The 23,267-nt window shown below is 40.3% G+C and overlaps 1 protein-coding gene across 1 annotated transcript; it reads right to left on the bottom strand.

The window, feature by feature from the left end:
- Positions 1-1,817: 1,817 nt before the first annotated feature.
- LOC133782481 (rab GTPase-activating protein 22-like) lies at positions 1,818-9,530 on the bottom strand. The gene is made up of 11 exons (XM_062221798.1): positions 8,896-9,530; positions 8,227-8,322; positions 6,825-6,928; positions 5,954-6,213; positions 5,722-5,844; positions 5,153-5,241; positions 4,273-4,378; positions 4,072-4,169; positions 3,614-3,874; positions 2,344-2,427; positions 1,818-2,194 (listed from the first exon to the last, which is right to left on the bottom strand). Exons 1-11 carry the CDS (start codon positions 8,983-8,985, stop codon positions 2,180-2,182), a joined length of 1,326 nt encoding a protein of 441 aa, XP_062077782.1. The 5' UTR covers positions 8,986-9,530; the 3' UTR covers positions 1,818-2,179.
- Between the last annotated feature and the right edge of the window lie 13,737 nt (positions 9,531-23,267).

A 23,267-nucleotide genomic window follows, 5' to 3' on the forward strand; every position in this document is an offset into this window, starting at 1 on the left:
CAAGAAAACTTAAAACAACATGCACAACTAAGCAACAATATAAAGACGACAGATATAATTTACCATATTCAACTGACAATAGATTAAAGGCAACAATCTCAATAAAAGAGCAACAGTAGCATCCAATCAATCAAAAGACAGTCATTCAGATATTCAACAAGTCATAGATACCAAACTAATAACAGTAAATATATACATTCAGCAATTTATCTCAAATAGTATGCAATACTCAGGTTCGCTTAGGTCGAGTCCAGTGTTTATCTAGCTGACCTCAGCTCACAGTGGCTGCACCGCGTCCTCTGTGCAAATTATCAGCTTGGCTCTCTTAGGTCGTTCATTTTATGTTCGCATAACGATATCACAGTTATACAACACATACATATCCAGATACAAGGAACCTCAGTCCCAACACAGCCACACAAGGGTGCAGTTTTCTTACCTTGAATTCCGAGTGGAGATAATAGAACGGTCCTGAGCACGATCCTAAGTCCCGAGCCTTGGCGATAAACCTAGTCATAGTGGCCAATGGGTAATCATCAACTCCTAATCCAAATAAATACTTAGGAGATAAAAACTAGCCTCTGGGATCCCAATTTCTACTCAACCGGGTAGTAGAAATCGTCTCGAGTGCTTAGGTTCGAACCCCCAAGCCTCACCATTCCTAAAAACCAACCTAAGGTAAAAGTCCCCAGGAGGGCCGTGACTTGACTCCAAGGTCGCGGCTTGCCCCCAAGTTAGAGACTAAAAACCCCAAGCCACAGGGGAGGTGGGTCGCGACTTGCCCCCTTAAGGTCGCAATGCGCCCTCAAGACAGAGAGCCACCCAGGGCATTCTGGGCACACGGGCTGCGGCGCCCTTGAGCTGGGTCGCGACGCACCCCCTTGCACCCAGAATTTCTGGATTTCCTCTTCACTCTTCCCATCCAAATTCCCAGAATTCCAAACTAAGCTAACCTGCCAACCAAGACTAAACTCAGCTACGAAATCAAGGCTTTAATCACATATTTTAAACACTCAATCTTAACAATTATACTGAATTCCCTGGGTTGTTGCTTCAATTCTTCAAGGCCTTCCCCTCAGAGTTTCCCTAAACTTTTTCCTCAGCTTGAACCAACTCAACTTCAGCTGAGTCCTTGAATTCTCCTTCAGCTTTCCTTCCTAGCTCCAAAGCACAATGAGAGGGAGAGGGACACGTGAATGAGAGGTATTTTCTTAGAGTTTCTACTTCCTTCCAACACTCCTGAGTATGTCTCTTAATTCCTAACCATGAAGACCTTTTTGCCCTCCTAAGTTTAGTAACCCTCAAATTATCTCAAGGGGTAAAATAGTCATTTTCTCTAGTTCCCGCTAATTCCTCAAATGTTCATACTATATACCAATTAACCCCGTCATGTCTAGCTAATTCCTAAAAGTCTTCTTTTATATATATATATATATATATATATATATATAGAAGACTAATTCCTAAAAGTTTTCTTATATATAGAAATCAGAAGACTTTTAGGAATTAGCTAGTTTTATAATGTATTTTTACTTTTTAAATTAGGAATAATGCAATTATTCTGATTTCTAAAATACATTCTCAAAAAGAGTTTTTTAAAAGAGCTAAGAATCCTAACTTCTCCAAAAAAGACTTTTAAATTAAAAAAATATATAATTTTTTATTTTTTACCAAAACACTCAAAAGTATTGTTTTTAACCTTAGAAACTAAAAAACAGCTTAAAATAGACTAAGCCAAATGAGGCCTATATCAATCAAGTATTTTCCACATATACATATATATTTTGTACCCTTTTTTTCTTCTCAAAACAAAGTAATTTCATTTAATGGGAGCAAGACCCAAGTAATCATTCATATTTTTTATTTTGTTTATAAAGTATATAGTTGCTAGTTTAATGAAATGGTTACAACAACAACAGTGGGGGCCATATACAAAGTAGGATTTGTACAGGTCGTATTCAAAGAATATTGCGGATATACAAATACATGGGAGATTAATTTTGCAGCAGTTGGTTCTACAGGAACATAGCCTTCTAAACTGGTGAACTCCGAGCCAAGATTCATGTGAAAATCCAAACTTACCAAAATTAAATCAAATCAAAGTGTGTGAAATCATCGGTTCCTCTGACGCTTAGCTCTTCAATCATAATCCAAAAAAATCACCTCCATTTTTCTGGTGTTATGTCTTCTTAGCCTGCAAGTATAATAACAAGACCAAAAAGTTGTGTTTAAGTAATGATGATTATTATAATAAGCTCAACAAACATGCTAGAATTCATACATACACGTGTATACATGCATAAACACACACTTAGCAGACTACACTTTAAGAAGATTTTATACCTTCTTTAGATATTTCTTGTGAAGCTTCATTGCACCGGTGCATGCCTTTTTCGCATCCAAATTTCCAGTCATGTCGTTCAATATCTGCAAAAGGAAAAAGAGAAAGAGGAGAAAGATGAATAAAACATAACAAGTTAGAAGCACTCAAACCAACTAAAAGATTTCAACGCTACAAAGTGCTTATGAAAGGTATCATAGTTTGCTTGAAGAATTTCATTGTCTTCCCAAGGTTTTACAAACAATGAAGTTTCAATTTTTTAGTTTTTTTTTTCTTTTCTTAATTTAAAGTATTGTCTGATAAGCCCCAATACGTTTAGTCTATAATAGGAGAAAAGCCTAAGTAATCTAGAAGAGCAAAATTACTTTGTATTTTTGTATTAATTGTATTCAATCTGTTATTTCATTTTTGTACCCAGCTGGCAACTTGTTATTAGTTTAAGGGCTGAGTTGTCTTGTTATTAGGGGATCCTAGTTGGCATTAATTAGTTCCAAAAAATGTATATATGGGGAGGCTCTTTCTGTAAAGGGTAGCTAGAGAATAAAGAAGAGTTGACTCTTATAGGAGAGACCAATCCTCTTGAAAGATTGGGATAAGAGATAGCTTGTATTTTGTACAGTTGCTATTGTTTCAATAAAAGGTTGTGAGGGATTTTTTTCCAGATTTCATTGTTGAGAGATTGAGAGTTTTATTCTTGCTAAGAAAAAGGCTATCATTGTCGCAATTGTTAAAAGAAGATAGCAATAGGGTGGAGGGTCCAAACTAGATTTAATCACAATGATGGTTCAAACACATTTCTATTGAAGGCTGTTTTTCTTTAATTGTTTTCTCTCGAGAGGTTTCCTCAACTTGACCTCTCGAGACCTTTTGACTTCACCAAACACATTTCTTTTGGCAACTTGTTATTAGTTTAAGGGCTGAGTTGTCTTGTTATTAGGGGATCCTAGTTGGCATTAATTAGTTCCAAAAAATGTATATATGGGGAGGCTCTTTCTGTAAAGGGTAGCTAGAGAATAAAGAAGAGTTGACTCTTATAGGAGTTGACTCTTGTAGATGGTTCAAACACATTTCTATTGAAGGCTGTTTTTCTTTAATTGTTTTCTCTCGAGAGGTTTCCTCAACTTGACCTCTCGAGACCTTTTGACTTCACCAAACCTAATCTGCAGCTTTGTAGATGAACATTTTCAAATATCTGTTTAATTGGCTTCTTTAGAAAGAAAAAAAAAAGTGGGGCGAACAAAAAATAGCATTGCAAGTTAACAAATGATTAACCTTAACAACATCGTCCAAACCCCGAGCTTCTTGCAGTAGCTTTGTGCTCTTATCCTTCAAGACACTAGCAACAAGGAAAATTGAGATAGGGAGAGGAGCTTCTGAATTATTTGCCTTATTTTTCATATTTTCCCTCTCAAATTTCCCACACTGACGTATTGACTTTGGTTTTCCTCTAGATCCTTCAACTCTTTCACTAACTCCCTCAGGTTCTTCATACAAAGAGAACAGGTCCGGATCGTATTCCAGAGCCCACATCATCTATTCAAAGTTCAAACAACCAGAGAATTACCAAAAAGTATCAAATTTATCTTTTGAAACAGAGAAACAAATATATCTTCAAGAAGAACTGCAAAGCAGTTGTTACAACACAACTAAGGTGCAGATATTAGAAGTCTATATAAACAAATATCATATTGAAGATATCAAAGGATATGAAACAGCAGTTTAAGTCTTACCTCCCACAGGTACAATGAATCACAAAAAGAGAACTCTCGCCGAAATAAAACCATAAGCATCCGAAAAGCAAACAAATAGTCACCTCCACCAAGTGTTTCTGTGGTAAAAAGATGAAATATTTTTATCGTCACTCTTATTTAGCATATCAATATCTCTTTAATATCCATTATAACTAAAGAATGACAAATTCAAGACAATACCCAAATGCTGATGAAGTTTCGGGTCAATAACTTGAGTAATTGCAGCTAAATTACTAAGTTGAGTCTCCACTCCAACAGAGCTATCTGTGCATCTGAAATTTCCTCGCTATAAAATTAGAAAGAATATGTTAATTGAAAACCCTGGTATTATAATCAGCAACACTTTTTTTCTCATTCTCATTTACACTCTTATGTCTCAATGCTTGACAAACGTACTCAGACTTGTATTTTTTTACATTGTAATAATATTAGAAATCATTAGTAAAACTCACATATTAAACAGTGAGATTAGAGAGGATCAAAGAGTGTGAGGAAAAGAGTGTATTTAACATTTCTCGTTTAAGAAATGTAAATACATAATAACTGCAAGTAACTTCAAATATTCAGATTATAACGAAGTGATCTAATGCTGAATTCTTTGAAAAAATACCAGGTCCAAGAAACAACGGAGTTGCTAGTTCAACACAGAAAAGAAGAGACTCAAAAACAAAAAGCAGCAAAGATATACTCTTGAAATCTACAAGGAAAAACACTAGAACACAACTACTAATTTAGGAAAACAAACAACATTGTGTCTCCAATAAAACCCCTAATTAAAAGAACAGAAAATCAAAATTTATGAACGGAAGTTGATACTACCAGACAAAAGATTGATAAATAAATATGAGCAAGTTAAATGGGAAATATAACAACGATACTGAATAACTTTCTCCATATTTTTTTTTAATAATAATCATCTAGAAGCTGCTCTAAAAACAAGGGGCTGGAAATCCAACCAAACAAAAGAAAGCAAACTATGAAACGTAGACCCAGTAGACTGATAAAAAATAAAGTACCATAATGCAGCAACAGAAAGGAATTTTATAGAAGAAATGTGTACCAATCTGCGCATCAGACGTTCAAAGCACCAAAATGCATCAGCTTCATCATTGAGAAGCATTATCATTGGGGAACAAAGATCACTCATTCCTGCTCAACATGACCAAAATGTTGAAATTTAACAGCTGACACACCATTGCAAAATTTAAATTATATTGGTTTTTTATGCAGAATTGATGGTTAAAAAAACATTTTTATTATCCATCTTTGCAATATACTGCTGCAAGCTAACATTATAGGGAAGCCAACATTCTTTAATTACATGTTACTCATTTAAATTATATTGGTTTTTTATGCAGAATTGATGGTTAAAAAAACATTTATATTATCCATCTTTGCAATATACTGCTGGAAGCTAACAATACAGGGAAGCCAACATTCTTTAATTACATGTTACTCATTTCCAATTGATTCCTTGCAGGATAATATACATGCAACTTTTCTTTATGGACTAACGCTGATATATTTAAAGATTTCAATCAGTTTCCAACAGTCCAAGCATTTTGATTATTAGATTAAAATAAAAGAAGAATTGCTTAGATACTTTAAAATAAAATTTTACTAACCAACCTTGGCAATAGCCGACATCTGTATCTATCCAGGCATAAACAGCAAGAATATCCCAAAGTTTTGATAGATTATCTTGCTTCTCATAGAACACCAACATCCTGTCAGTGCGAACCACATCAAGACCTGATGACAACATATACTCAAACATAAGGCTTCTTAGTAGATCTTGAGCAATATCAGAGACCTAGAAAGTATCGTGTGTCTTACTAAACAGTTACATAATAGCACCAACCTATTTGATGTAGGGTAAGCATCCACTGGATTACTTTCTTGTCCTTCACAGGTTCCAGATTATTAGCAGCATTTGAATTACCCCTGACATTTTCCTGAGAAGGGAAAACAGGCCCCTTGCCTGGATTTGATTCAAGAATTACTAAAGGATCTTGAATGGGCTGACCATCTTCGGTGATTACAGGGGCAGTAATAAATCTACCACTTCCAACAACAGGAAATAATTGGAGACATTCTTCCTTCCACCTTAAGTACTGCACTCTGAAGATGCATAAAAATAATGTTATGCACACTAGAATGAACCTAGAAAGCAGCAAAAAATCTAGAACATCATCAAGCTTGATTGAAAACATGAGTGAGAGCTAATAGGACACCCACATAGTAAGGATACTGGATATTGGGTAGCTTCCACTTGAGGCTAGTTCAAGTGGTCGGGTCGGTAGGGTGAGTGTGTGAGTGGTGTGAGATTCAAGTTTCTGTAAAGGTCTTGGAAAAAACAAAAAAATACTATAGCTGAGCTCTGAAAGCAGTCATCAACTTATCACAAAGTACTATTGGTATATTACAACATTCTCTCGTAGCTAAGAACAAATTTTTTCAACCAAACACATAAATAATTAATTATTGGGCATGTAAAGGATTTCTATGACCTAAATTTCTTTGATCCTGTAAGCTCCAAAAATATCACATTAAGACAACAAACAGAAGAGATACAATCATTTTAGTATTTTAAATCTAATGGCGCAATAAGAACAAAACAGTCAAAACAAATTTCTCGTCAGCCTACCCCAATCAGTTCCTCACATGTATTCATTTCAAATTTACTTACTAAGAATTATTGCAACACAATTAGGGCAGAAAATATGCATTACCTTCGGCGTTGACGTAACTGCTCTCTTTCCTCAAATGTGCTCTTCGGATCATAGCAACCAAGTAAGAATTCCCACACTTCTCCTCTAATAGATGGATGGACTCCCTAAGATGATAAATAAAACATAATGATGAAGTATTACTATCTCGCACAAATTGTTCCACTACGAATAAATGTGTAACACTGGAGAAACTAAAAGACAGGAAAGAATAAGAGATTTCTACACAATAGAGAAAGTAAACAGAAAAAGATGCCGTATCACCATCATTTACATCTCTAATTAATTCTACGTATAGAATAATAATGTAAGAAAATCATTCTATTTTTAGTATTATTCTTGTGCGGCTGTAAGTCAGCTATTGTAATTTATTGTTCCATATTTTTAGGGTATAGTTAAGAGTTTTATTCTGTCATTATTATTTGATTTTATTTCCCTTTTAAGGGATCCTTGTACATGTTAAATACATGGTTTTTTATGAGAAATAATATACAGAAATTACCCTCTTTGTTGACTAATAATAACAATAACTCCAAAGTATAGTAAATTATTATCTCACTTCAGCTTCAGCACTTTACACACGCCTAAGAAATCCTTAGCCATTTCAGTTTCATCTCATACATCGTGTCACACAAATGTGAAAGTGTGGCGCATGCTAGTGCTAGCATGTCCTAACAAGATAATTGTTTCTCTAATAGATGCTATCTATTAAAAAAACAAGATAAAATGAAAGTTGCAAACTTACATAACTGTTTCCCTAATAGATGCTTTCTTTTCTTAGAAAAAAAACAGTTACGATAAAATGAAAGTTGCAAACTTATATTAGAATAAAAAATGAATGATTTATATGGTTTAGTTCAACACATTGTCTCTCTTCTGAGAGCATCATCGAATAGAACATATGAAACTATCATAGGTCGGTGATCCTCAACAAACATTCGGCATGTAAAATCTACAATGTCTACGTACTATATAAGAAAAGAAAAAAAATCATGAAAGCCCTCATATTAGACAACTTGTACATAAACAATGTAGAGCCCAGAGGAAACAGCCAGAAACTTATAAGAAAAGTACTTATAATTGGTAGAAGAAAGTTAAATATTATTGAGTGATATTTCAATAATCTTCAGTTATAAGATTTAGTTGGCCTGAATAGTTACATATCTGTATCCACAAATGTAGTACAATGTTTTAGCGTGCTAGTAGAAACAATGATCAGTTTTGAAGTAATTGCATTATCCAAAAAATAACATGAGCCAGCCTCTTCAATTCAGAGTTCTCCATAAAGCTAAATTGCAAATTTATCAGGAAAGAATTCTACATGCCTATGATAATTGATTTTACGAATCAATATGCAATGAAACTATAATTTACAGTGACTATTGAATTATGAAGATGCACTTACCCCGCGTTGGATCCGGCTTAAAGTCTTGCCAATATCCAGATACCCTTCTGGAGTAAATGCAGCCTGCCATTTCCTCAAACTTAGTGTTTTACCAGCCTACAGAAGTAGATAAAAACAACAAACTTCACTAGTTGACATTTAATGCAACATTGTAAATAAGGACTGGGAGCAAAAACCTTGAGCTAAACAGCTCATCATGTTCAACAGCTGATGATAATCATGATTGCAATGAGGCATTTTTTTTCCTAAAAAAAATCTGCATGGCCAGTTTCATGATCGTTGGCTAGAAGTGAAATTACACAAGATTTTAACATTTAAATAAAGATGATATCAGCTAATATATTTGTCATTATTTCAATGTCTAAAGCATTGATTGGGGCGCCTCAAAACACAAACCAATAGACAATCCTTGTCATAATCACCGCATCGGATGAAGATATCACTAAACTTGCATCTCAAATATAACAAAACAACAAATTACTCTTGCCATTAAACGCCGCTTCCTATGACTGATAACACAATCCACTACTTGCTTTTAATTAATCCAAAATCTAATCCAATTTGATGCATAGCAAATATCAAAGCGATCTCTATATAGAAACATAAACATTGATTGAAACTACGAAAATGGTATTTAAACAAATACCCAGAAGAATAAAAAAGATGAACCTTGATCTTGAATCGGGTTTTGGGAACATCGGTGCACTCGGGGCGGACCTGGTAGAAAGAGTCGGCAGGAGTTCCGGAGTCCCTCCACATTCCCAACCACAAATAATTACTTTCACAGAATAAAAAAAATTCCAAAAGCCAAGTATTGCCTAAATCAAGCTTGGGACCTGAACCAGTACATATGAGCTGAGAACCCTCTTGAAAAGATCGCACCCAAAACCCAGAAAAAGATGAACTTTTTAAACCATTCAGATAAATTGAATGGGGACCCAGTTGAGGAGGTGACTTGACGAAGCTCCCAAATACATCTCCAAAGCCAATAGATCAAAGAATATATATATATAAATATTTCCTTGTTTTTTTGGTAAAGAAGAATTAATGTTTTTAATGGAATTGGTATATTGTATAACTTAGTTTTGGGTTTTGTTCTTAAATTTTTGGTTTTTTAAAACTGGGTCTTGGAGTTGTGGGGTTGTGGTCTTGATGATTATGGTGGTGCTGCTGCTGCTGGGGGTGGTCATGGTGGATTATACCCTGTCAAAGTCACAGTGGGAAGGTTCCCTATTCCAACCACAGCAACCGTTTAATGGGTCAATAATATTAATATTAACGTTTCCAAGCCAAATGTCTTGTTTCTCTCAAGAAAATAAATAAATAAATGCTTTTCTCCTCCTCTTTATAAGATTTTAGCTAAATTTTCTCGGCTTCTACTTGTGTTGTTACTTTTATTTAACCTGCCATATTAACTGGATTACCAAAAACAAAACATGCTAATCTTACATGTGAATTTTCTATTCTGGGTCATCTTAATTCTCATTGCAGTTTATTTGGTTCCCTGGTTAGAAAGAGAGAGAATATAGGGTGGACCCTGTTTCTGCCACACTTTGTTTTCCGGAGGAAAAGGGTTGCCATGGAGTTTGGGATTGGGTCAATAATGGGTTAGCTAAAGGCAAATTTCAAGGTATATGGCCGATAATATAAAGATTTTTTTTTTTTAAAAGGCTTAAGTTAAGTTACTATTTGTTTTAGTTTTTTTTTGACAAAAATATCCCTCACATTCAAACACTTTCTCTTTCTCTCTATCACCTCTCATTCTCTCATACTCTCACTCTCTCTCTCTCTCAAATTAATCTTGCAGATCTCGAAAAAATACCAAAATTAAAAAAAAAATGAAATGGACATTTAAGTGAAAAGATATAAACATTTAAAGTTTTCATCAAATTTTAGTGTAGAGCATCGAAATTGCATCGAAAAAAGCATCGTTTTGCCCAAAAAAATAAATTTTCATGATTGCATCGCAAAAGCATCGAAACACCATCGATTCTGCATCAAAACACCATTAATTTTGCATCGAAAATGCATTGTTTTAGCCAAAAATCAAATTTTCACGATTGCATCGCAAGAGCATCGAAACATCATCGAACTTGCATCGAAAAAGCATCGTTTTGGCCAAACAAATCAAGTTTTCATGATTGCATCGCAAGAGCATCGAAACACCATCGAAAACGATGTTTTTCAATGCAAAATCGATGGTGTTTTGATGCTTTTGTGATGCAATCACGCAAACTTTATTTATGGCCAAAATGATGCTTTTTCGATGCAAATCGATGGTGTTTCGATGCAAAATTGATGGTGTTTCGATGCAAAATCAATTATATTTTGATGCTTTTACGATGCAATCATGAAAACTTGATTTTTGGCCAAAATGATGCTTTTCGATGCAAAATCGATGGTGTTTCGATGCTCTTGCGATGCAATCATGAAACTTGATTTTTGGCAAAAACGGTGATTTTTCGATGCAATTTCGATGCAAAATCGATGGTGTTTCGATGCAATCATGAAAATTTGATTTTTCGCCAAAACAATGATTTTTCGATGCAAAATCGATGGTGTTTTGATGCTTTTACAATACAATCATGAAAACTTGTTTTTCAGCCAAAACGATGCTTTTTCGATGCAAAATTGATGGTTTTACGATGCAAAATCGTTGGTGTTTCGATGCAATCATGAAAACTTGATTTTTGGCAAAAACGATGTTTTTTCGATGCAAAATCGATGTAATTTCGATGCTCTGCACTAAAATTTAACGAAAATTTCGGAGGTTCATATCTTTTCACTCAAATGTCTGTTTGAGATTATATTTTTTTTAATTTTGGTATTTTTTCAAGATCTACAAGATTAGAATGAGAGAGAGAGAGTGTGAGAGAGAACGAGAGATGTTAGAGAGAGAGAGAGTTTAGACTGAGATATAGAGAGAGTGTGTTGAATGTCAGGTGTATTTTTGTCCAAAATATGGTAAATGACACATTATTGAGAGGAATCTTTATGTTTTTATATTAAAAATTTTATTATGTTATTATAATTCCCCTAGTGAAATTGTTGGTCATGAAGTTAGTCCAAATGTATGAATCACATGTTTTGTCCAAACTCCATAGTTGACTTTTTCCTTAGGTCTCTCTTTCTCCAACTCTAAGTCCACCATTATTTCTGTTTTTTATTTTTTTTCTTTAAGAGTGAAATTATAATGTAAAAAAAAATTGTCATTATAACATATGTGAAATCAAATTAAGCCAACATTTTAAATAAATAATTTTTAATGTTCGGTTGCCCAAGACTGTGGGTCAACATGATTCGGTGTGGGTTATCGTGGATCGATACACCAAATTAGCTCACTTCTTACTAGTGCGGATGACTTATACAATTGACCAATATGCAGAACTCTATGTGAGATAGATAGTGCACCTTCATGGGGCTCTGAAGTCGATTGTATCAAATCGGGACCCCACATTTACTTCCATGTTTTGGAGAAGTATGTAGAAGGCTATGGGTATACAACTGAAGTTTAGTACCATTTATCATCCTCAGACAGATGTACAAACTGAGAGGATGATATAGATATTAGAGGACATGTTACGAGCATGTGTGCTGGACTTTGAAGGGTCTTGGAGTAAGTATTTTCCATTTATAGAATTTTCCTACAATAACAGCTATCAGTCGACCATTGGAGTGGCTCCTTATGAAATGTTGTATAATATAAAATATAGATCTCCATTCAATGGGATAAGATGGGAGAAGAGAAATACGTGGGTCCTGAGGTAGTTCAGAGGACCAATGAAACTATTGAGAAGATCAGAGCTCAGATGCTTGCATCTCATAGTAGGCAGAAAAGATATTTGGATACGAAGTGCAGGAACGTGGAGTTCCAAGTGGGAGACTATGTCTTCCTTAGACTTTCACCATTTAAAGGGGTGAAGAGATTTGGGAAGAAGGGCAAGTTGAGCCCTAGATTTGAAGGACCTTTTGAGATCCTAGAGAGGATCAGTCAGGTGGCCTATAAATTGGTCTTACCTCCGGCATTGTTGGTAGTACACAATGTGTTTCATATTGTTTACCCAAAAAAGATTCCCTTGATGATTACACAATGTGGTAGATGGCACATTAGTGAGAGGAATCTTTATGTTTTTATATTACAAATTTTATTATGTTATTATAATTTCCCTAGCGAAATTGTTGGTCATGGAGTTAGTCCAAATGTATGAATCACATGTTTTGTCCAAACTCCATAGTTGACTTTTTCCTTAGGTCTCTCTTTCTCCAACTCTAAGTCCACCATTATTTCTGTTTTTTATTTTTTTCTTCAAGAGTGAAATTATAATGTAAAAACAAAATTGTCATTATAACATATGTGAAATCAAATTAAGCCAACATTTTAAGTAGATAATTAGTTAAATAATTGTGAATGGTAATAAGCTTGTTAATACATAAGATTTAGTCCTGAGCATCAAAGTGGTTGGAATAATGCGTGGGAATTCTAATATTTAATGTATATTAAAAAAAATTACATAAGATTGTAAACAAAACAAAGACTTAAACTCATGTCTCCACAAGAACTCATGTCTAATATTTTTTTTTATTTCCGTATATTAAGCGACAAATTTTCATCCACCCAAAAGAATAATACAACTATTAATGTCAAACAGAAAAAAAAAAAAAAAAGAAGATGATAACTCATCCCAAAGCTTAAAACATCACAAAGCATATATTTGTCACTGAATTAAGCCATTAGATTCTTTCCACAAAGAATAGGCAACAAGGGTCAATGTGACAAAATGAATGAAACAAGATACTATCCAAGATAGACAGAACAACAATACCACCACACAAGATAGTTCACAAACACCCACAAAGGGACATTATTTTTTATATAAAAAAAAAACCTAGGCACCAAACATAAGTCGTTCAGATCAATCTAAAATTGCCGCCTACAGCTACTCCCAACCTCAACCCACCTTAGCCAAGTCCCACCACCAAATGGTCTATGGTACCCAAGGAACTCTGCTTGGCAGCGCTACACCCCTACCTTAAACCCACCCCACCACCGCTCACACCAACGGCCCCCATCACACGCCCACCAACACGTTATTATTGGCAAACCCTGAAAGCTTACCCCAACGACCATGCTAGGGACCCAAGGCCCCGTTGCTATAACGCACTGGTTAGCCAAGAACGTTACACTGTGTTTAAAATAGTGCTTAATTCATTAAGTGAGTCATTTGGACTTAAATGTGTAATTAAAGACTAAATCAATGTTAGGTATTAAAAAATTTTGTCAATAAAGTGATTATTTCTCATTAAAAATATTAAGTTTATACCTGGGATCCCAAAAATGGTTACAGTTTGATAAAAGACAAATAGAATACAAATTAGTCGTCCTAAGCGGCAAAAAATGGTTCAACCCTAGTTCCTCCCAGGCTACCCCGATCGTGAAGGTCGAGTAGGCTGCATATGTACATATTTCCCCTGAAGCTCTCCAACTCATGGTTGGTCTGGCTCTCCCATTCCCTTACCTGCACCACACAGCACCCGTGAGCCAAGGCTCAGCAAGAAAACTTAAATCAACATGCACAACTGAGCAACAGTATAAAAGCAGTAAACTTAAATGAATAAATTCAATCAACATCAGGATATCAACAACAAGCTCAACGGTAATATTCAGCTCAATCAAATGCACAAACCAAACTCATCAATCAATACAATTAGTTAAGTGCAAACAACACTCATGTTTATTGTATAATGTTCAGGCCTGGCGCCTTTAGGCCGAGTCCTCTGGTCTTATAGCTGACCCATGAACGCTTAGGTTGGGCTGTGTTTCGCACGCTTGCTATCGGCCCTCGGCGCCCTTAGGCTGACCTTTAAAACAGATATAATCACAAATATACATTACACAACAAGCAATCAGAGGCAGCGTATATAAGCATGCCTATCTAGATATTCTCATATACAGATATATTCACAATCATAATATATTCATTAATAGGGGTATAAGCCCTATCCACGATCCCGGGTGCAGTTTTCTTACCTCAACTCCCGAGCTGCAAGTGTGAGATAGTCTCAAGCATGATCCTCAACCCTGAGCCTTAGTAGTAATCCTAGTCACAAAACGATATTGGATAACCATTAAAACTTACACAAATTAAAAACCCCATAACATCATACTAGCCTTCGGAACCTTGAATTCTACTAAACTGGGTAGTAGAATTCGTCCTGAGCGCTTGGGTTTAAGTTCCTGAGCTAAAAAACTATTTTGGTTAAGTCTGCCTATGTGGGTCGTGACTTGGCTCTGAGGGTCACTGCGCGCCACCTAGTCAGAGGCTCCCAGCACTAAATCCCCAGCAACACGCGCCACGACTTGGCTCTTAGGGTTGCGGTGCGCCTATGGAAACAAGGAGCTCCCAGGGCTTCTGGGTTCACGCGGGCAACTGCACCAAGAAACAGGGTCGTGGCACGGCCCTGCGAACCCAGAATTCCCAGCTCCCTCCTGCGTTTTCCTCCAAGCCAAAGTCACCTGAATTCAACCTAAACTTGTACTAAAGTCATAATTGGGTCTAGAACTCTCAATAGCACCTTATAGACAACACAAACAACCCAAAAGACCAAGCCAAATCCTTAACCCAAATAAAAAATTCAACCATTAGCAAAATAACTTAGCCTAGCTAAGTCACAGCAGAAACTCACCAAAACTAGAGTTAAAATTCTTACCTCAACTGTGAATTTTTACTCCCCTTGAATTGCTCTACTTATTCCCAGCTTCAATCCTCAGCCCTCAAGTTTCAAACCCACAGCTGCTACATCAATTCTCCAAGAATCTCACCAAAGTTTTCAAGTGCACCAAAAGAGAGAGAAAGAGAGAGAGAGAGAGAGAGAGAGAGCTGAAAGAGGTCTTGGTCACTTCTTGAAGTTTTCTTAAGTTTATCCCTTAACACAAAAGACAAAAATGCCCTTAAACTCATCCTTAGCCTTTCTAACACCACAAGGGCAAAACATTCTTTTCCCACCATTTTCCCACTGAACCTCAAGTAGCCCTATAAAATCCCAACTACTTGCGACGTGTCTAATTGATCACCAAATAATTACTCGTTAGCCAATAAATCCCATATACGCACTAAGTCCCCGAAATACCCCTAGGCTCGCCTCGAGTCAGGTATTGGACCCCGTTGTGACTATTCCGCTAATCCGTTCATTGGGATCACCTCAAGCCGAATACTGCAAATATATCCATGTTGACGGTGAAATCTCGTCAACGAAATTAGATCGGAAAACTCAAAGGTAAGTCAGGCGATGTTTATGTAAGAACTGAGAATAAACTTATGAAAGGATAAACACAGATGAACAATGGAGTGAGAAATGTATATTGCTTAATAGCTTCTGCATACAATGAATTTTCCAAACCCCCTTTTTCAGGTGGTCTTAGGGTTCATTTTATAGTAGGCTCTAATGGCCTTAGATACATAGTGGTCCAGGGGACCAAGTGGTACATACGTACTGTGTCAGGGCAGTGGCTTCAGAGGTTGTGGTCGTACATCCCGTACAGAAGCAGGTGTCAGGAGGATGTCTCCACTACTTGTAGGTACCCATGTCTAATGCGTGGTGGCAGGCGTAGTGGCGCAGAAGGTAGTGGTGTCGGCTCTGACATATGGCCGTAGACGTACGGACCATAACTCCTATCCTCGCATACCCACTCCTGGCGTTCCCACTACTTGTCTGGTAGGGGTACTATATCCGTACTCTGACTTCTTTAGGTTTGTAGGCACATTCCATATTCATGCATGTACCTTGCCCCTTGTGAGTATTCTCACCTCCAAGGCCATGGGCGAGGCCATGGGCGAGGCCATGGGCGAGGCCATGGGCCATGCCATCTCGCGAGGCCACCTGGTGCTGGGCCTCATGCGCGCGGCCGAGGCATGGCTGGGGCACCATTTCGCGAGGTGCCTTACTAGCGAGGCCACCACCAGCGAGGCCACCACCAGCGAGGCCATCATGTGCAGCGAGGCCACCATCAGCGAGGCCACCATCAGCGAGGCCACCACCAGCGAGGCCACCATCAGCGAGGCCACCATCCGCGAGGCCACCATCAGCGAGGCCACCAACAGCGAGGCCACCACCAGCGAGGCCACCACCAGCGAGGCCACCATCAGCGAGGCCACCAACAGCGAGGCCACCACCAGCGAGGCCACCACCAGCGAGGCCACCATCAGCGAGGCCACCACCAGCAAGGCCACCATCCGCGAGGCCACCACCAAGGAGGCCACCACCAGCGAGGCCACCACCAGCGAGGCCACCAGCGAGGCCACCACCAGCGAGGCCACCACCAGCGAGGCCACCATCCGCGAGGCCACCATAAGCGAGGCCACCACCAGCGAGGCCACCAGGTGCAACTAAGGCGTGGCTTCGCTAAGTACGTGGTTGGTGCAAGACAATGGGAGCCCGAGGGCATCGCGGCTCCATCACGTAATTAAGTGCTTATGGGACCTTAGTGCGTGCCTTTGATCCTTTGAGGGCGTGGAATTTTGAGCCTCAACACTTGCCCCTCCAGGCTCGAGTCCAATTGTATGATGAAGTGGCCTTTATCCCTCTGTTCTAATCAGGGACTAGAGATTTCTTATTTGGTGGATTTTTGGTATCCACACTTGCCCCCCAGTCTATAGGGAGGCCTTTAGGCGTTCTTGTAGACTCTTCCATTCCTTTTTATCATTCTTATTCTTCTTCTTCTTTTTTTTTTTTTAGCATGTTCGAGGTCCTTTGGAACCCACGCGAAAGGGGGTTCGGTAGGTCTCTCTTTGGTGCACCTTGGTTGCACCTATAAGGATATATTGACCCCTTGGGTTATAGTTATCCTTTTATATATTTTCGCGCGCGCTTATTATATCTTGCGAGAAGCGTCCTTCTCGTCATTAGGCATAGTACTATTTTTGCAAGCGTCTTCTTTGAGACCCTTTTTGCAAGCGTCTTCTTTGAGACCCTTTTCGGAAGCGTCTACTTTGAGACCCTTTTTGATAGCGTCTACTTTGGAGACCCTTTTTGGAGGCGTCTACTATGGAGACCCTTTTTGGAGTTGTCTACTTCGGAGACCCTCGTTGGAGGCATCTACTTTGGAGACCCTTTTTGGAGGCGTCTGCTCTTAAGGTGATTTCCCCTCGGGTGGGGGACTTTAATGGCTAGAGGGTCTTCGTTCAATCTCAAACATGGTCAGCGACCCCTCTAGCGCGACGCCCCTTTCTATATGGAATCTTCGATCGTGTTAGTAGTAGGGCAACTGGAGGAAGGTTCTCTTTCTTCCACATAAAAGTTCTTATGGCCCTCTTCCACACGTATGTACTTCTGTGCTCTCTCGAAGAAGTCATCCAGATTCGTGACTTCTCTTTTGAGCATGCTCCCCCACAACTTACTTCCTGGGCGAACTCCGGCTGTAATAGCCATCTTGTGCTCTGCTTTGGTCAAACCTCCCACCTTTGTTGATTCTATACTGAACCTATGGATGTAGTCCTTCAGACTTTCATTCTCGCCTTGTTTTATGTTAGCGAGGCTGGTAGTTGGCATGACGTAATCACATGCTGCATGGTGTTGCTGAAGAAATTCATTAGAGAATTGTTTCCATGACTCAATTGTTCCTGGCCTTAACCTCTTGAACCACTTGTAAGCCACTCCTTTTAGCGTAACAGCAAAGCAATGACACTTTGCCCTGTTGTTGACCCCTCTTAACCTCATCAAGTTATTGAAGGAGTCTAAATGATATTTTGGGTCTGTGGTACCCTCGTACGGAGTCATGCGAGGCTCTCTAAAGCCAGTGGGCATTCGCTCAGCTTGAATCTCCCGTGTGAAGGGTGAATCACGATCGAATTCTTGGTCATCCTTGTGCCCCCCAAGTGCAGTGGTGATCTTGCCTCGAGGGCTCCGCATTTTGGTGTCTAGTCCCCTCCTCTTTTTGCATAAGGAGTTTTGCGGGTTCTCGGGCTGATCCTTTGCCTTGGTTGTGTCCCTTGGGGGAACCGCGGGGGGTACGTCTCTCACTTCTGACATCTCTCCATGGAGCTTTTTCCTTAGGCCAGGGGGTGCTTCTTTTGAGGGGACTTCGACCTTATTCTTACGACCATCACCTTCCCTCCGCCTTTGCTCCTGGGGACATTTCGCTGGCCTAGGTCCCTCCTGGTACTTTGCCTGGGGGGTTTTACTGGTGGAAAGTTGGGTCCTCCCATCGTCTACAGGGACGGTGCTTTCCCCTTTTTCATGCCCCTTCCCTTTACATTTAGGGAGGGGTGTGCATGACTTCCCTTGCAGTAGGTCGTCTAAAACCTCCTGCATGTTCTCTATCATGGTTTCTAGCCTTCGAGTCTTTTTATGCAACTCGTGAATCTCATCCTTGTAGAAGCGCGTCCTTGAGCTGACACTTACCGAGCGTACCCCGGGACCCTTGCCTGGCCAGTGCGTCGAGGGACCGGGGTCCTGGTGGCCTGAGCGCGGGGTCAACTGGGGCCGGTTAATTGGATACACTAGTGGCACTGAATGACCTCCGTCGGGCTGGATAGCTGGGGACGATGCTTCCTTCTCCTCCCCTGGGGGAAGAGGTTCTTCTGGCCCACCTCCATGCCCGGGCGGAGGGGAGTCTTTCTTGGAGGCCTTCCGCTCTACCTCGCCTCGGTGAGTCTCAACCTCTTGTATTTGCCGTAGGCGTTTTGAACGTCTTAGCATCTTTCTTTGTTGGAAGTGATGGAAGAACACTGGCTTGATGCTTGTTCTTCCCACAGACGGCGCCAAACTGTTGACGGTGAAATCTCGTCAACGAAATTAGATTGGAAAACTCAAAGGTAAGTCAGGCGATGTTTATGTAAGAACTGAGAATAAACTTATGAAAGGATAAACACAGATGAACAATGGAGTGAGAAATGTATATTGCTTAATAGCTTCTGCATACAATGAATTTTCCAAACCCCCTTTTTCAGGTGGTCTTAGGGTTCATTTTATAGTAGCCTCTAATGGCCTTAGATACATAGTGGTCCAGGGGACCAAGTGGTACATACGTACTGTGTCAGGGCAGTGGCTTCAGAGGTTGTGGTCGTACATCCCGTACAGAAGCAGGTGTCAGGAGGATGTCTCCACTACTTGTAGGTACCCATGTCTAATGCGTGGTGGCAGGCGTAGTGGCGCAGAAGGTAGTGGTGTCGGCTCTGACATATGGCCGTAGACGTACGGACCATAACTCCTATCCTCGCATACCCACTCCTGGCGTTCCCACTACTTGTCTGGTAGGGGTACTATATCCGTACTCTGACTTCTTTAGGTTTGTAGGCACATTCCATATTCATGCATGTACCTTGCCCCTTGTGAGTATTCTCACCTCCAAGGCCATGGGCGAGGCCATGGACGAGGCCATGGGCGAAGCCATGGGCGAGGCCATGGGCGAAGCCATGGGCGAGGCCATGGGCGAAGCCATGGGCGAGGCCATGGACGAGGCCATGGGCGAGGCCATGGGCGAGGCCATGGACGAGGCCATGGACGAGGCCATGGGCGAGGCCATGGGCGAGACCATGGGCCATGCCATCTCGCGAGGCCACCTGGTGCTGGGCCTCATGCGCGCGGCCGAGGCATGGCTGGGGCACCATTTCGCGAGGTGCCTTACTAGCGAGGCCACCACCAGCGAGGCCATCATGTGCAGCGAGGCCACCATCAGCGAGGCCACCATCAGCGAGGCCACCACCAGCGAGGCCACCACCAGCGAGGCCACCATCCGCGAGGCCACCATCTGCGAGGCCACCAACAGCGAGGCCACCACCAGCGAGGCCACCACCAGCGAGGCCACCATCAGCGAGGCCACCACCAGCGAGGCCACCATCCGCGAGGCCACCACCAACGAGGCCACCACCAGCGAGGCCACCATCCGCGAGGCCACCACCAACGAGGCCACCACCAGCGAGGCCACCACCAGCGAGGCCACCAGCGAGGCCACCACCAGCGAGGCCACCATCCGCGAGGCCACCACCAGCGAGGCCACCATCAGCGAGGCCACCACCAGCGAGGCCACCAGGTGCAACTAAGGCGTGGCTTCGCTAAGTACGTGGTTGGTGCGAGACAATGGGAGCCCGAGGGCATCGCGGCTCCATCACGTAATTAAGTGCTTATGGGACCTTAGTGCGTGCCTTTGATCCTTTGAGGGCGTGGAATTTTGAGCCTCAACACTTGCCCCTCCAGGCTCGAGTCCAATTGTATGATGAAGTGGCCTTTATCCCTCTGTTCTAATCAGGGACTAGAGATTTCTTATTTGGTGGATTTTTGGTATCCACAATCCACATAATAATGTGGTCTCAATCATTTAACTCATATAAGCACATTTATATCCTCAATGGGTCAAAATTACAAACAAGCCCTTATTAATAAGAACGAGCCCACATGCATAATTAATACACATAAAAATGCACATATATTCATGTTACCATATAAATCATGTGTGCCACATAGTCACACATTTATTTGATTAATTCGCTTATGCCCTCCTGGCACAGTAATCAAGGCACTCAGCCTTAATAGTAAATTCGGGACGTTACAACTATCCATTCCTTATTGAAATTTCATCCTCAAAATTTATTCAAATGCCTCGGGATACAAATCCCTTGAATCTGACTATAACTTCAAAGTCTAGTCATTTACCTTACTATCTCTTAGTAACACCCTCACAAGAGTGATACTCTTATTCCATAAGACTTTATCTCATTTATCCAGAATTTCACTGGCTTTTTCCTTGCACAATAAATCCACTTAAATTACAGGGTCTCTTCATCTAATCAAGGGTAGTACCCAACACCCCTTTCCTTGACATTGGCACCAATAACACCTTATGAGCATCTACCCAAGTTGGGGTAAAGTTAATTTGTAGGCCACTGGCCTAATCCTTATTAGGATCTTACAAGTCTATCAACTTTAGAGTCAAAACTCCTCTTTCTTCCCCAAACTATCTTATCCTTTTTAGTGCACCATACTCGGAGAAGTACAAAGTCTCCAATCCTGGAACTCTACATTTTTAACGCCCTGGATAGCCAAGACCGTTACACTGTGTGTTTATAAAGTGCCAGACTTGCTAATCAAGTCATTTAAATAAAATCGTGTTATTGAAACTATTGAGGAACTAGGGTTAAAAGAGTTTTGGTCTCAAAAGCCACATTTACATTAAAGGAAAACACTGTTTATTTACACGGGATCCCAAAAATATTTGTTTAAAGGCCATCTACAACAGTTACAAGGTTCAAATACATTAACCAGCCATATTAAGGCAAAACGAGCAATTAGGTAATCCCTGTCCTGACTCACTCCTCGACCATGGTGATCGAACAGTTGGCTAAGTACATTCCACCTCGGGGCTCTCCACCTCAGGCTTGGTCAAGCTTTCCCTTGCCTTTACCTGCACCACGTAGCACCCGTGAGCCAAGGCCCAGCAAGGAAACACAACAACAACAGAGCATGAACAATTAACAAACAAGTCAATAACTCATATTGCATCTCATAGACTCAGATATATCATCATTCATTATAATCAAGTATTCCACATACTAAGCATTTCAATTCATATCGTTCACAATTCACAAACGATAACCAGGGCTAGCGCCCTCAGGCTGCTCCCTCTATTATCCCGTTGTTTCTGGCTCCCAGTGGCCAATTCGCGCCCAGTGCGCTAACATCAAGTACGACACTCTTAGGCCGCTTTTACATGTCCTTTGGCATGATACCAGCATTGACACAATGCAATTCTTGGGAACACTTAGTCCCATCACCAACATTTATCCGGGTGCAGTTTTCTTACCTTTCAATTCACTGGTTTCCGATGCCACGAAGCCGCGAGCACGGTCCTCTACCCCGAGCCTCTCCAAAAACCTAATCACAACACAAATGAAACATCCTTTGTCACTAATCAATTCATAGCTACCTCCCCGGAATCAATCCCTCACTCTCGGAACCCCCAAATTCCTAAAACAATGCACCGAAGACATCCCCCGAACCCCCGGAGCAAAGGCTCAAAATTGCAAATTCTAACATCCTGAAATTGGCCTTGCGCCGTGGCGCAGCCCTGTAGCCGCGGCGCCCAGCAAGTCAGAGGACTCGCCTGCCCAGAAATTCAGCCTCGCGCCGCGGCGCGCTAGAACAGCACCGCGGCGCTCCTTCGCGAGCCTAGAAAATCTGGGTTTTCCCTGCGTTTTCTCCGAACCCAAATCACTCCAAATCATCCCAACTTCATACCCAAGCCACAAAACTTATTTAAAACCCCACATAGACCAACCAACAACCTATAAATACTATAATCCAGCTCAACTACACAATCACCCACAGAATTCACACTTAAATTCAGATTCAAACCTTTGAACCAAAGCTTGAGAAATATGTAAACCAGCCCCTTAAGATTCTTAAACCATAACAGCTACGAAAATTTAAACATGATACACCCTTACCTCAATCAAGAACCCAACTTGAATTCTCCTCAACTCTAGCTTCAAATCACCTTCTCCTTTTGATTACTCCAACTTTAAATTCATGCAAAACCAGCCACCAACTTGCTTCAATTCATATTCATCATCTAAAAACTAAACTTGAAACTTAAACACATTATAGCTAAATCCTTACCTCTGAGTTTCTTGGCCTAAGCTTGGTTGATAACTTCAAACACCCCTTGATTCTCCTTCCAAGAGCTAAAGTTCAGCTTCCCTTTTTCTATCTTTCTTTGTTCTTCTTCTAGGTCTCCAATATATTCAGCTTAAAACCAACTCCCAAAATGTTATACGTAAATGTATTTCCTTCAGCTCAAACTCATCTATTTACTGCCAAAAGACTAATTTATCCCTCTAAATATATCCCCTTTCTAACTAGACCCCAAGGGCTTACTTGTCCTTTAACTGGTTTACAATTCTACCACCTCTTCAACAAAACTTGTTACTCTCTATGGTTACTAATAGTTACACAGGTTACCAAAACACCAGTTACCACTATCTAGCTTTCTAGGACCGTCTCGGCACATGCATCACATTGAAATCACCGCATCCACGTGGTACAAATCA

This window comes from Humulus lupulus, chromosome 6 (assembly GCF_963169125.1).
Source record: "Humulus lupulus chromosome 6, drHumLupu1.1, whole genome shotgun sequence".
NCBI lineage: Eukaryota > Viridiplantae > Streptophyta > Magnoliopsida > Rosales > Cannabaceae > Humulus > Humulus lupulus.

Coding starts and splice junctions, on each gene's coding strand:
- LOC133782481 (XM_062221798.1), bottom strand. CDS start 8,985: ATGTGGAGGGACTCCGGAACTCCTGCCGACTCTTTCTACCAGGTCCGC. Junction 4,170..4,272: donor GAAACTTCATCAGCATTTGG/GTATTGTCTTGA, acceptor TTTTTACCACAG/AAACACTTGGTGGAGGTGAC. Junction 3,875..4,071: donor ATTCATTGTACCTGTGGGAG/GTAAGACTTAAA, acceptor AACTTTGAATAG/ATGATGTGGGCTCTGGAATA.